Source organism: Zosterops lateralis (assembly GCF_965231275.1).
Source record: "Zosterops lateralis genome assembly, chromosome: 11".
Classification (NCBI taxonomy): domain Eukaryota; kingdom Metazoa; phylum Chordata; class Aves; order Passeriformes; family Zosteropidae; genus Zosterops; species Zosterops lateralis.
This window is the reverse complement of record NC_139771.1, coordinates 4,957,089-4,971,887: the sequence shown is the minus strand read 5'-3', so window position 1 is coordinate 4,971,887 and position 14,799 is coordinate 4,957,089. Positions and strand designations below refer to the sequence as shown.

At 50.3% G+C, this 14,799-nt stretch overlaps 1 protein-coding gene across 8 annotated transcripts in view; it reads right to left on the bottom strand.

Annotated features, from left to right (window-relative positions):
* Positions 1 to 19: 19 nt before the first annotated feature.
* DAG1 (dystroglycan 1) overlaps positions 20 to 14,799 on the bottom strand; it is a 50,420-nt gene continuing 35,640 nt past the window's right edge. For all 8 annotated transcript variants that reach the window (XM_083869708.1, XM_083869711.1, XM_083869714.1 and 5 more), the window contains exon 3: positions 20 to 3,680. In XM_083869708.1, the coding sequence (XP_083725834.1) occupies positions 1,272 to 3,680 (2,409 nt within the window). In that variant the 3' untranslated portion in view covers positions 20 to 1,271. The remainder of the gene's footprint in view (positions 3,681 to 14,799) is intronic.

Below are 14,799 nucleotides of genomic sequence, written 5' to 3'. Positions count from 1 at the left end.
GCGGGGAGCAGAGGGGATGGGGACGGTACCGGTACCGTGGCGGGTCCCCGGGGCCAGTCCGAGGGGGCTGAGCCCGTACAAACTGCTGGCAGCCGCACACCGGTTTGTAAGTTTTTTTTTTTTAATAAAACAATCGGAGTCTGTATCAAAAATTTAGTAAAAAATTAGATTTGAGAGTTCACCGATTTTTTTTTTTAACTATTAACTATTCCTGGCGCGCTTTTTTCTTTACTTTTTATTTTTATTTATTTTTTAAATTTTTTTTTAAACTTTTTTATCTTTTCCAACAGTGTCCAGGCTGGAGTGCCGGCGTGAGGCCAGCGAGGCCATTGCTGCACAGTCCCAAGGAGCAGCAGGGACAGAGAACACACCCTACTCTTGTCAAAACCCCACAGGGAGGGGGTTTTGCTTAAAATCGACTCCCCCAACCCTGGTGCTCGCTGGGAAACAGAGAAGTTGTCGTGGCACAGGGCTCAGCTCATCCTTCCGTGAGCATTTCCCGACACAGCGATGCACCCCCTGCTCAGCCATGGGCACCCCAGGCCAGGCTGACCCAACTCATGACTATTTTATGATGCGTGAGAAAGATAGGATTTCTTTGATTAAAAATAAAATAAAATGATAAAATAAACAAACCCTGAACCAAGAAGCTGATCCACCCCGAGAGGAGGAGGAGGCTGGCTGGCCCCGCTGACCAGCCCGTGGAGCTCGCCTGCAGCACAGCACTGCCCTCCCCCTTCCCAAAACTACACATCCCAGTTTAGGTAAACAGCAGATTAAATGTAAAAACTTAAACCATCGACTTCAGAAAGTCCCTTGAATTTAATTATTTTTAGGCTACCTTTCATGTTACGTCCTGTAGCTAGACACACGTGAATAGAAAAAACAGTACAGTTAGTGTTAAAGGCAAACAGCGGAGACCCAGAGTGCTACCCCAGTGCTGCCTGCTCCTCCCGACCCGGCCCGACCCGACCCGACCCCCCTCCCTGCCCACCGCCCCGGCCCCGGCCAAAGCCCAGCCGCCGGGAAGGCATCTTTGAGCCGAGAATTTTTTTTCTATGAATAAAATAAAACCAAAGCTTGTTAGGCAAAAATAAAACGAGTGTCCCCCCGAGTCCTGCGAGCGCTCCGGTGTGGCAGGCGCAGCCGGGGAGAGCCTGCTGGGGAGCGGGCTGGGGTTTCGTGTTCCCGGCTGGCGAGGGGGCTGCCGGCCCACAGGCAGCACCGGTGTGGAGCTGGAGGCCCCTTCTCCCCCGAGAGCCTCCCGTTTGTTAAGGGGGGACGTAGGGCGGTGGGGACCTGTACGGGGTCATGTTCTTCGGGCGGGAGCCTTTCCCCTCCATGGGTGCAGTGAAGGGGGGGGGAGGCTGGTAGGGCGGCGCGTTGGGGTCCTCGTCCCGCAGCGGAGTGTACTCCCCAATGGTGTCCTGGTTGAGCGGCGTGGTCTCCGGCATGCTCTGGTTGGGGTACTCTGGAGGGGGCAGTGGGGCTTTCTCCTCCTGGAGGATGAGGGGCATGCTGGAGGATGGCGGGGGCTTGGAGTCGTCCAGCTCGTCGGCGAAGATGATGGGCACGCCTTTCTTTATGAAAGTGGCCTGGTCTTCGATGGTCAGCTTGCCTTTCCTCTTCTTGCGGTAGCAGATCATGGCAATGATGCCAGCCACGAGGAGGATGGCGGCCACCACCACAGCAGGGATGACAGTGTGCAGGTACACATCGTCCTCGCTGCTCTTCTCGGGGTCTTTGCCTGCTGCCACCGTTGGCGTCGCCTCCGAGATCACCCTGCCATCCTTGGTCACGGGGACAAACTGGATGTGCCTGCAGCTGCCGGAACCGACCACAGACACATTCAGAGGCTTGAACTCAGGCTGCAGGACATTGGAGAAAGCTGGGCTCGGCCTGCCAGAGTCATCCGCAATTTTTTTGCTCAAAGTCCGGATCTGCTCCCGAGGGCAAGGCTCCAGGGGCAGTGTGTTGTTCGTCCACTCCACAATGATGGAGCCTTTGGTGATGTCCTGCACTGTGATTGTGCTGCTGTTCCTGTCACCGAACGCCAGAGCCAGCTTCTTCACCAGCATGATCTTCTTATGGATGTCATTCACCACTGCATTATGGTCCCCTTCCAGCCTGGCCTTGAACTTCACTGGAGACTTGTCTCCATGTGGGCGTTTGTGGACATGGATTTCAAAAGCATCCACAGCAAAAAGCCCGCCCTTGTCAGTGGCATACATGAAGTACTCGTGCTTCCCAATGTGGTTGTGGTCTGGCATGCCATACATTAGCTGGCTGGTGCTGTTGAACTGCACCCACGAATTCTCCTTGATCATCTGCTGCTCCTTCAGCTTCAAGGTCAGCTGCAGCTTGTCAGTGGTGGTGTCCTCCTTGTCATAGAAGGTATCTGATGGTATCTTAACCTCAAAGTATGTGCCCTCCCAGGCATCGACCCTGTCGATGTGGTTGGTCAGCTTGGGGGGCTCGTTGGGCTCCCAGGGCCGGGGCAGCCCGCTGGCTGTGGTGCGCGCACGGGACGGCGGAGAGGCCGTTGTCAGCTTGGAGATGGGGGATCTGGTTGTGCTGGGAGGCTTTGTGGGACGAGGCGTTTTGGGCCTTCGAGTGGGCCTTCGTGTTATTGCCGTGGAGGAATCTGTTGTGGACGGCGTGGCTGGCTTCAGGGTGGAGACTCTGGGTTTCTTGGTGGTAGTGGAGGGCGGTGTGATCATTGCTGTGGGCTCTATGTACCCAGGCATGGTAGGGCGGATTGGCACAGAGGCTGTGCCCGTGCCTTCTGCTACCCTGGTTGGCTGGATCGGGCCCAGTGTGGGTGTCTGGACAATGGGGCCTCTGGTTCTGATGGTGACTGTTGGCTTCCTCGGCAGGGGAATGGGCTCCCGGACAGGGGGTGCCGTTGTCTCTGTGGGAGGTGCAATGGCGGGTGATGTTGGGGTGGGGACAATCCTGGTGGGTGGCTCCTGTGCGGCAGTGGTGGGCGGCCCGATGGCAGTCAAAGGTGTAGGGGTGGCATTGATCTGCCGCCGCATCCTCTTTGGGAGGTGAGGTTTCTTGTTAGCAATGTGCCAGCCAACAACAGGGTAGCCAAGGCGGGCAGACATGGTTCCTTCCTTAGCTGGAGCCTCCACCTTGCTGATGTTGGGGACACTGTTTTGGCTCAGGGAGCATCCCAGTTTCCATGAGAGTAAGGCCCCGTTTTCCACCACCTTCTTTGCATTTCCTGGTCCAGCCATGAAGGCCGACATGTCAAAGAGTCTGTTATTTACAACAGGAACCAACTTCATGTTGCTAAGTTCCACCTCTGAAAAGCTTCTCATTCTGTTTAAGAGTTCAATCCTCTGCTTGGGTGTCATTTTTGTTAAGTCGGCATCCAAAATGACAGTCAGGATAGTGACTGGCTCCTCTGAGCCACACACGAAGGGTGCTGTGTCACTCGTGTCTTGGACAGCCACTCGCACCGACTGAGGCTCGTTGTGGTCTTCTTGATGGACCTCAACAGAGAAGACGTTTGTGGTCTGTGGGACATAGCTCCCATTCGGGAAGGGCTGCAGAGTGGTCACCGAGATGTAGTGGACACCCTTGTCCGTGTCAAGGGGCAACCCTTCCAGGGAGCTGCTCTCTGCATTCCAGTGCAACCAAGAAGGCAAGGAGTCCTTCCCAGCTTCGGAGATCTACCAAACAAAAACAAACATACAAACAAAAAAGCTTTTAGAAGTATAACATTAGGACAGGTTCTATCAGCAGTAGTGCTTAATTTCAAGGATTAAAGAAAAAAATCTGAAGTGTAACAACTGGGGAAGGAACATCCTGGCCAGAGCACGGCAGCCTTTGCCTCCTCCTCCACGTGTTGGCAAGGATGAGCTGTGCGGGGTGCACTACACCCAAAGTGCTTAAGGAGCCACAAGAGGTCATAAAGTCCCACAAGGCCCCCTTGCCTGCAAGTGCTCCAATACTTGCTGTGCAACTGCCAAGCACAAGTGGTTTATTTTCTCTGAGGGCAGACGGCGTGTTTACGTCATGGGGACAGTGACAAAGCTGAGGGCAATGTTATGCTGTACAGCAGAGCTGATCCAACAACTGCCCTCTTCCCATTCCTTCCCCTCCCATCTTGGCCATCTTGCTCCTTTCCTCACCCCATCACACCCTACCCAACCTACATACATCAAGCCCACCGCTCCAGCAGCTCAGCAGAACATGTATTTTCTCCACTTACTTTCAGCTTGTCCCACTGTCTCCAGAGCCAGGATGACCCAGAGGGGCCGGAAGCTGACCAGCTATGGTTCTGAGTCCCTGGCCTGGCTGGAGCACACCAGCTCTCAACAAGCAGCAGGAAATCCTGAGACTACATGGTGTTGTCCTGCTCTGCCAGAAGAACAGCAGCCAAGGATGGAGGAAGGGAGCAGAGCCAATGTAATGGCCAGGGTAGGCAGGCAGGGATGTGACACAAGGGGTGGGAAATTGCTGGACATGACACAGGACAGCATGCCAGTCTGACTTCACCCCCAGGCTAGCTAAAAATGAAGGATCTCCTTTTCACATAATAACTTGCTGCTGCAAGGGAAGACTTTGTTTCAGAGCATAGGCACCTCAGGACTCCAACACACTCTTTACTACCTCTTTCAGCCCTTGGGACTCTGTCTCCTCCCCTGGGCTGTAGCTGAGGGTGGGTGCAAACCCCCAAGCCCCCCCAGTTGCTGGCAGCTGACATCCGCCTGCTCTACAGCAGTTTGCGGATCACGCGGCACAGCGGAACCGTGCAGTGGAAGGGGTGAGGCTGCCAGCTCGGTGGGCTGTGACATTTCCCGGGGCTGTAGGTACTCCAGAGTGAGTAACCTGAGCTTTATCACCTCCCAGGCCTGGAGGCGTTTGGCAAGTGCTCTGGCGGGGCTTTCCAGAACTCCACGGGGTATCTCCCCGATGCTCAGAGCGAACAGGATGCTTTGGGGCTTATGGAGAGGCATTTTGCAGCCACTGCAACCCAATACAGAGCCAGGCTCTAGCTCTCCTCCTGAAAGGGTGCTTTGGTTCTCTGCAGTTCTGTAAAGCTTATACATATTTCATAATTTACCCAAATGCAAAGCTGGGAGAGGAGCTTCACAAGGAAACCTGCCTGGCAGGAGCATTCCTGTTTCCAGCAGCAGGTGCAGAGCCGGGGCTGGATTAGCCAAGACTGCAGGTCCTGCTGGGGAAAGCCCCCGGATGGACAAGGAAGGATGCCTGGTGCTGCAGGGCTGGGGACACTGAATCCTGGGTGCCACTTCTACTCCCTGGCTGCAGGCAGGATTCAGGGAGCACCCTGGGGCTCACCCCCACACTGTGGGTTTCAACACACTGAAGGGTCTGGATGCACAGCTCTGCCAGGATAATGCAGGACCCAAAAGCCTTTTGGCAAGAGCAGCTCATAAAAGCTTTTGTGCAAGAGCTGCTGAGGGTTTCAGCCACAATCACACAGGCAATACCCTTGTTCCTCTCCTCTGTGAAGGACCAGCCCCACTTTCAGCCAGCCTGGACAAGCCAGAAAGCATATCATGAGCCACATGCTGGGTACAGCTTACAGAGCAAAGTTTAAAGCTCTCAGCTTTAGTTAACTGTCACCAGCCATATTCCAGAGCATAGTATTCAGATTCCTGCTTACAACAGCTGGAGGAAGCTGTCCCAAGGGCCCTATACCTCAATATATGCCACCATGCACCAACATGTGAGCATCCTTCCCCTGGGCTTTGCCGTCTACCCACGTGTCTGGCAGGGACAGGGTAGGGCTGTGGCTGTGTTCACTCCTCCTCCACTGCAAGAACAGGAGCTGCTTTGAGCCCAGACATCCCAAAGGAAAGGCAGCCCTTCACCTGAGCTGGACACAGGGAGCCAAGCCTCGCTCCTGCAGGAACAAAGGAATGAATTGTCCTTCCTTGGCATTTCTTCTGCGAAGAGAGAACAAAGGCAGGGTCTGCTCCTGCCCAGCCAGAAGAACTGACCTGCCCCCATCTTCCTTTAAAAAAGTGTAATTTCATCACACCCTCTAAAAACTGAGATATCAGAACACTGCCCAGTGCAATAAAGCATTTACAGTGGCATTTACAGGAGCTGGATGGTTCCACTCTTTATCCTCTTGTGCCAAAATTAGCCACTAACCTGCTCACTGTGGAGAATGGAGGGCTGGGCACACATAAGGAACAGAAACACAGGGAGCCAGGACAAAGCCACACTGTTACTGAGGCTTACACAACCAAGAAGAATAAAAACTTTAATAGCGAGTGGTTAAATTCACTCTGAATGTGTAATTTTAGGCTACATTTGGAACAAATATTCCCCTTCTGTGCACTCTGCAAAAGCCCTTAATTGCAGGATCACACACTCTACAGAGCTTTCCTGAGAGCTGGGGTTTTCTGATGCTGCCTCCTCCCTGGGCACTGGCATGACTTGAGGAGACCTACAACCAGCAGTATTTACCCAGTCTCATCTCACAAGGTGATTCTTTCTTCAATCATGTCTGCTCCTATTTTGACAGCCAAACTCACTTCAGAAAGGTGGCTGACCCCACACACAGAAGTGACGGCGAGGCAGGCACAGGGCAGTCTGAATATTCCCGCTTGGAAAACCATTTATAACCTATAGTTTACATGTAGGGCCCAAGCTAGAAAAGGAAACTGCAGCTGGACAGATTCACACCAAAAACTAGGCGCTCATGAAAAACAAAAACAGGCCAAGCAATCACTGACTGGGATGACTTGTTCTAGCAGGGATGTGACAGTTGCAGAACATTTATAAACCCACTTAAACTTGATTTAAAATGAGCTGAGCTAGTTCAGCTGTATTCAGCCTGCAAGGAAATGTGGACTGTTTCTAAAGGCTCTGCAAGAGTTGATTAAGAAAATCAAATTTATGTGTATTACTCCTATGAATCCTGTGCCTCCCCTGGGAAATCTTTGAGAAGGCAACAAGTCACAAGCATTCGATGCCTCTGCACTGCTTTAAACACAACAACTGACCTGATAGTAGAAATCACCCATGTTCATGTGACAAAGAAGAGCCCAGAAAGACTGGAGTAGATAAATAAAGCTGTTACCACAATGGATAAAAATATTTGCTCCTAAATAAACGCTGACCAGTGAAGTCCTTGGTGTGAGTCTGTCCTGTCCATCATCACTGATGTGTTTGCAGTGGTGCAAAACTGGGAGGAGGGAGACCTGGACTCTGTTCTAGCAATGTTTCCTTCCGATATTGCTTCAAAGGGTATTTGTTGAGGCTACATGTAGTTAATGATTTGGGATCTCTAGTTTTCATGTTAAAAGTTTCCCAGTTTTCTATGTATGCAGTAAGTATCAGCCTGAAGCCCTGTCATTTCCCTCAAGGGGTCTAGTTTCAAATTAACTCTTCTATTGCCCAAGTTTTTTTTTTTTTTAAAAGGCTGTCTTTGTTTTCCCATTATTTGACATAATTGTAAATGAATGCTTATTGGCTAAAGATTACACAAGCCTGGCAAGTGTATCGAAGACCATTAAAAAATAAGCCATGATTGTGCTTTAAAATACATACAGTGAGTGGTCTGGCTGGTTTTTGAAGACCTTGTTCACAAAATCCTTTCAGATAGACATGGCCTGTTATTTTTAGGCCAGCCAAGAGCGGTCAGCTCATGAAAGAAGATAGCTCAGTTTGATTTGTTTTTTTAAACTTGGATCTGAAAGCCCTGTAGCCAACAAGACAGAGATAAGCAAAAGAGCAGTGAGCAAAACTTCTGCCTTGAGGGAATTCAGGCAAAAACTACATTCTTGCCTACAAGAGTGCCCTTTAAGCCTCCAGGTGTTTAGTCCTCCTTCTCCTGACAAATCCCTCAAAAAGGAGGCAGCAAACCCTTTGCCATGAGACAAGTACCATAGGATCCTGCCACAGGATCCTGCCATGGGTCTCCACCATGGCACACCACTATGAAGTCTTCCCAGTCCTGGAAGTATCTGATGGGATCTCCCCTGTCTGTGCTGACAGACCTTTGCATGGGCAGCAGCAGCAGCTGGGAGTCGACTCCTTTCAAACCAGTCCAAAAAACTCCCTGACTACTTTTGGGCAGAGTCAGTATGGACAGTCCTGCAGCTCTGCCAGATCTCCCACTGTCCTCTTCCACTCCCCTCCCTGTGTCCAGCAGCTGCTGAGAGACAGGCCCTGTGCCAGGTTTTTATCTGGGGTGTAATTACTGATGACAATTTACTGTAGCCAGACTCCTTCAGCATCCCCCCAACATACATGGCCGGCAATGAGGAACATCCCAGCTGGACCCTCCAGAGGGTGAGCTGAGCTGTGCCCAACTGACTGACCCAGCCAGTGTCACACCAAGTCTGCACACTCAGGCTTCTCTAAGCAATTAACCAGCAGGCAGGGGAAGAAAATGGAAATTCAAATGCAATTCAAATGCAAATATAACTGCAGAGAAAGAGTCAAGCCTAAGCTGTTTGCCTAAGCCCAAGCTTCATCTTAACCCCCTGCTAATACTTGCAGCATGGGCAGTGTTGGCAGCAGAAGCAATAGGCAGCCTCAGCCCTGAATCAGATCCATGGGCAGGCAGATTCCCATTGCCTTTGTCCCACACAAGTTGGGGGAGTGACACTGGTTTCAGATCCACCCCAGTGCTGCTGGAACTGTGGGTACGGCAATGAGCACAGTCAGACTGGATGTCAGAAGGGATGGGCATGGGGCCTGCAGGCTCCAGCTCAGAGGAGAGTCCTTGTTTTGGGAGACAGGCTCTGCCTATGGATCCATCAGGTGCACTCCTCACCGGACACAAAGGCTGCACTGTGCCTGCAGACCAAACTGTCCAGGAACCACAGCCCCAGGCAGGTCCCATGGCAGCAGAGGCTGCTGCACTGGGTCATGGAATGTGATGGTGCAAGACAGGAGCTGGACAGCCCTCAGCCCACAACAGCTGCCAGAGCCTGCCAGAGTTCAAGTGTTTGGACAATACTTTCAGACACATAGCCATTTTTCATGTTCTTCTGTGGTGGGACAGGGCTTGGACTTGATGGTCTTTGTGGGTCTCTTCCAACTCTGAATATCCTATGATTCTACGAAGCTGTGAGCTCTTGGCCCCAAGGAATCCTGCCAGGGAGGCTGGCCTGTGTGCATCTGGGAGAGGTTCTGTGAAGGAGCCTCCAACCTCACTGCCCACCTCCTTTCCTTAAACACAACAGAACAGCAAACTAGGACATCAGACAGGCCATGGCAAGAGAAACAAGGCCCAGAAAACACTGGTGCAAGGAAGATGGGCACCTCTCAGAGCCTTCGGCTCACTGGGAACAGCTATGGTGCTGCTGCAGTGCTGTGCTGTGGGAAAGCTCAGGCTGGAGAAAGCTAAGTTGTGCTTGGCACAGTGAGCAGGGAGGACTTGCAACACAGACGCTTCCCTGGGGAAGGGACTGTGATACCTGCCAGGGCTTTTGGGTATCCTCAGCAGACACTGCTCCTCTGGGCTGCTGTGTACCTTGCACAAAAGGCCCAGGAACTCATGGACAAAAACAAGCTGCTCCAGGACATTTCATGCAGATGTCTCTGCCCCTGGAAGTCTAAAAATAGCTCAGAAACTCGACTGGCTTTCAGAAGTACATCAGTCTCGGTGACCCGAGCCTTCATTACCAGCAGGAGCTCACCACCTCTGTTCAGAGACCAAAAGCTACACAAGATCAGCCAGTAATTGGTGCTTCCTTTATGCACAGGTAGGTCAGTATGGTTGAACTAACCCCACATTTTTGCTGGTCCCAGCCAAAGCCCTGCAAAGCCCTTCCTGTATGTCTCTATGCACTGAAGTTGTTGCTTTGGAAAAACAAATCAAACCCAGCCCAGAAAGCTGAGCTAAGGGGGAGTAAGCTTGCAGAGGCCACATCACTGGTCCTGGCCTTCATCTTCAAGTTCAAACTCCAGCCTCTGAAGGACCAGGTAGCAAAGCTACTCAAAGTAGCTGCTCTGCTTTCATCTGCTCATGAAAATCTGAATGAGAAGTTTACGTGTCTCCTGCTAATCTGCATTTCCCAGCCATTCAAGGAGCGAGTGAAGCCTCATGTACAGAAAGGAGCTCCCCTCCTCTGTGATGTGGGTATAGGGCTGTGCTGTGGGCTCAGCCTGCCTTTTACACGAGCTGGGCTTTGTCTGACCAGCTTCTTCACCATCAGTAAAATGGCTCTGCAACGGTGCAGGCTGAGTGGCTACGCCCAGCTAATGCCACCCTCGCATACTCCTGCCATGACGGCTTCTTTTCCAGATGCGCCTCTGTGTTGGCTATAAGGACACCATTCAGCGTCCCACTCTGCCTGGGCAAGGGAACACAACAGCTGTTTCACTGGGAGGTCACTACAAAACATTGAGTGTCCCAAGAAATCCTCCTTTCATCGGTCCATGCAGGCAGCTTGGAAGGATTTGTTTAGCCTTATTGTTGGAGCGGGAAGGCACAGCCCGCCCGCGCCAGGGCTGGGGTCAGCACGGGCTGCCCACACCCCGCTTTATCCCTTGTCCGGGGGGTGAGCACGGGGCAGGAAAAGCCTCAAACAGCTTTTAAAAAAAAGTTTGGTCAGGCTCTTCTTTCAGCACGACTTTTTATAAGCAGAAGGCCAAAGGGAAGCAAAAATACCACAAAGCAGGGATGCCAAGTGCTGGGGGTTTAATGCTGCCACTACACAGCTAACCAGCCCTGGCAATTTATTCCTGCCATCAGCAGATTGCTGGAAAGCTGGCTTTCAAGAGCATGGCAAGGAAAGGCAGACCGGATCTTGCAGTCTCAGGTCTGCTCCTTAGCAGGATTCTCATTATCGTCACATTCCTCTGTCTCCCTGGATGCTCAGAGCAACAACCTGTAAGAGCAGGACAAACCAAGGAACTTCCCAGCCCGTCTGAAAAGCCAGTTTATAATTAGATTGAGTCACATTTTCCACCCCTCCAAATTCAGAGCTTGTTACTAAGCGTGCACTGAAAATGCCAAATTCTCTGACTCGGTCTCGCTGCAGGAAGAAGATAAGCGTCCCCCTCGGCCTCCCCGCAGGAATCTTATCAGCTTATCTTATCGCTCAGATTGCAGCGTGGCAACCAAGCAAAGCCCTGCCCAAGCCTTCTCCTTTGCCTGGACCTGTTCCAGGCACTGCCAGCTATCCCAGTGTGCTCTCCTGTAAATAGCAGCTGTTGCTGCACCTCCCAGTTAGTCCAAGAAAACGAGGGACCCCAGGGAGGAGGTGAAGCTCAAATGCCTTGACACAGAGAGCCTTTTAAGATACCCAGCTTGATGACACAGCCCCTTGGGAGTGCTCTTTGCTTCTCTTCTTCCTTTGAGACATGCCACTTTAATAAATTTCACATTCAGTTAAAATGCTTTGAAATAAAGATCATTGCAAGAGGAAAAAAAAAAAAAAAGTCAGTATTTTGTGGTTTTCTTCCCTGAAAGCAAGTGTGTCCTGGCACTGCAGGCTGGCTGCCAACATCCAGCCCTTGGCTTTGGGGTTGGAGCAGGATTGAGGTGAGCAGCACAGCCCTGACAGTAGATACCCATGTCAGGACTCCTGCAACCCAATCTCTATGGATACTGTTTATAAATCAAGGTCCCTGAAATCTGATGAGAGTAAAGCTGTTCAATAAAAGCCACTTCAGCAGATGGCAAACAGAACAACCATTGGAAACTCAGCCTCCTGCTTGCAAAGTTTAGTGGTGGACTTGGCAGCGCTGGGTTAGTGGTTGGGCTGGATAATCTAAAAGGTATTTTCCAACTTAAACAACTCCGTGATTCTATGAAAGCAAGACTCCTTTTCTCCCAGATGAATATCCAGTCTCTGATAATCTCCAAACCCACTCCATAGCTGCACTGTGTATTTCATCTGAGTGAATTCTGTTCTAATCACTTTCCTACCAGCTATGTTTGCTTACAGAGACACCTTCTCAGGGCCTCTGCTACATGTTTTACCTGTTTTCCCAAAAAAGCCCCAGTGAAACCATGCACTTCAAACCTAAAAATAATCAGAGGCTAAGACATACCTGGAGATGCTCACCTGTGGCCACCTGAGCTCCTCAGCATTGGCTACAAACCCATGCAGATCTACCCTGCGGGATTCATCCCACACCGAACATTCCCAGGACTGAAGGCAGGTCAGCAGCTTTACATGACCTTCAAGGAAGAAACAGCAAATCTCCTGCTCTGGCAGGGATGTGCCTTGGAAAGCAGCACTCACCAGGAGTTACTCTCCTTCCAGCATGCTTTATAGATCCACCTTTAAATAAAAGTTATTTAATAGTGTCTCTATGTATTGTGGGTATATGCATTTAGGATATCAGGCTGTGCAAGGGCTCAGTTCCTTTTGGGTGTCGTATCCTTGTGGGGATAGCATACCTTGGCTGGTGGGATGAGTGGAGAGCCATGTTTGGCAACAGCCACCACCCCAAATCATGCACCTCACCTTTTGTCCTCTTCTGTGACTCAACAACTGGAAGCAGCAAAAACTACAGACCTGCATATTTCAGCTGATCGGAAGATGTCCAAACCAAAGCAAAGCAGACATGGAAAAGCAAACGTTCGTAGGATATCTCAAACAAGGTTATTTATAGAAGAGAAAAGGAAGTTTTGATGCTTTTATAGAAGATTCTGGTAGAATTTCATCTGGAATGTTTTGTAACGCTGTGGTCATGCAAACATAAGAAAAATAAACTCCTGCTTGGAGGAGGTGCAGAAGACAGCTGCAAAGCTGAGGGGAAGGAAAGAAAGCTTATTTTATGAGAAAGACTAAAGAGGTTGGCTTGTTTAACCTAATAAAATCAAGATGGGGAATAAGCCTGTCACCTATAAATACATAAGGGAAGTAAATATTATGAAGGTAGAATTTATTTAGGCTAAAGGGCAGCACATATAAATACTTCTAGCCATCTCTAAATTTAGGCTAGAAGCTGCATTTTTAATCAGAGCAGCCAAATTCTGGAGTAGCTTCAAACAGAACTGGCAGGAACAGGAAATCCAACTGGTCTTTGACCAGAGCATGTGTTCTTTGACAGCTGAGAGGTAACAGGTCAGACTCCACACAGTCCTCAGTGGAAATGGGGTTAAGGAGATGTGTGCTGGTGAAGGTACCAGCACTAATGCCCATGTTTACTCTGTCCTAGCCAGCATCTGCCAGGAGCCAGTGGGAGCCAGTGGCAACCCACCCACACATTGTCTGTATGGCAAGGGGGCTGTATGATACAAGGAGATTGGGTGGTTTAATCCAAACCTTGTAAAAATACCAATGTTTTGGTGTCACATATGACAGTAAGGGCTGCAAGATGCCTTTTAGGAAGGCACAGTAAGGAATTTAATTTCCAGCCACCTCCAGACAGCAGGAGAGCAGTCTTACAGCCAGATGCCCTGCTGTGGTGAAGAAGCTAGAGGACAGCATCTGGACTGACCTGCTGCCAAATCCAACAACTGGAATACCTGCAAGCTCCAGCTGCTTTTCAGAGGACACAATACTGGCTGACCCAGGCACTTGCTTGGGAACACAAGGCAGGGGGGAAGAGTGTTACCACAGCCCCAGTGCCTTGCAGGCTCTGAGCAATGTGGAAACAGACTCTGAAATTATGACATGCGGCAGTTTTTTACTTCTTTTCTCTGCAGGTTGAGCACATTCAAATAAACTTGCTTTTGTCCTTAGCCATAAAACTCTCACTTGTTATTCAGCAGCCTTGGGGGTGTCAGGGAAAGGCTGGGAACTGCTCCCAGGAGCACATACCTGACTGTGCAGGAGTGCATGCCTATGGGGCACTCCTCCAGCACGCTGCAAATGCCTGGCATTGTTTCCATCCCACAACCAAGTTTGCAGAGAAAAGTATTTTGTCTACAGCTGGCTGGAATCTGCTAACAAGCAGGGAGAGGATCTGAGAAGGAGCTTCAAGGCAAACCCTACCACAATCCTAGAAATAATCAGTGCAAATCATCTAGAAATGAAGCAATCACACTTTCTCCAGGCTCCAGTGGGAGTTTGGGGACAGCCACTGTCAGCATTTTTTAAATAAAAAATTGTAGACAATTTCTTTGAAATTTAAGAGGAAAAAATATAGGTAACCATGTCTCATTGTAAGCCCAGCCCCATCTCAGAAGGCACAGCCCTCATTCTTTCTTAGAAGGGTTTAAGTACACCAGAGAGTAAGATTCAGAAGTCTTATGCTCCAGCTGAGAAATGGCAGGCAGCCTGAGAAAAAGACCAGAGCCATCTGCCCTGAAACTTACCAGTAAAACAAAAATGCACCCTAGCACCCAAAATTGCCTACGCAGTTCTCACTAGCCAGGAATCAAATCTCCATAGCAAAGGTCAGCTGTGCTCAGCAGCCAACATCCACTCTCTGCAAGGAGAGCCCTTCCAGAGACAGCAGTGAGAGCCTGCTGCATTTTTAAAATCGATTTCAAGGTGAACAGATGCAACATGCACTCGGGTAAACCCAGGGATAAGCATGAAAATCACTGCCAGAGTTTGTTGAACTACACACAACCAGCAGCTGCTGGATCCTGCTGCAGACCAGTCGACTCCAGGCTCTCCAGGCACGCTGGTGTTGGTCAACACACCTCACATCTACATGACAGAAGTATAATTTGAAGACATCAGGTGGGTTGGAAATAATCCATTGGTATTTTCCTGCAGCTACTTGAGCTATCACAGAAAGACTTTTGTGCCAGGAAAAGACGACAGAGGAAGTTGTGCTCTTATATAAATACTGACACTTATTCTCGCCATCAAAGCAGCTATTAGACAACACCAGAACAAGCCACTCGGATGCAAATTCCTAAACCAAAGTTATCATTTCTGTAAC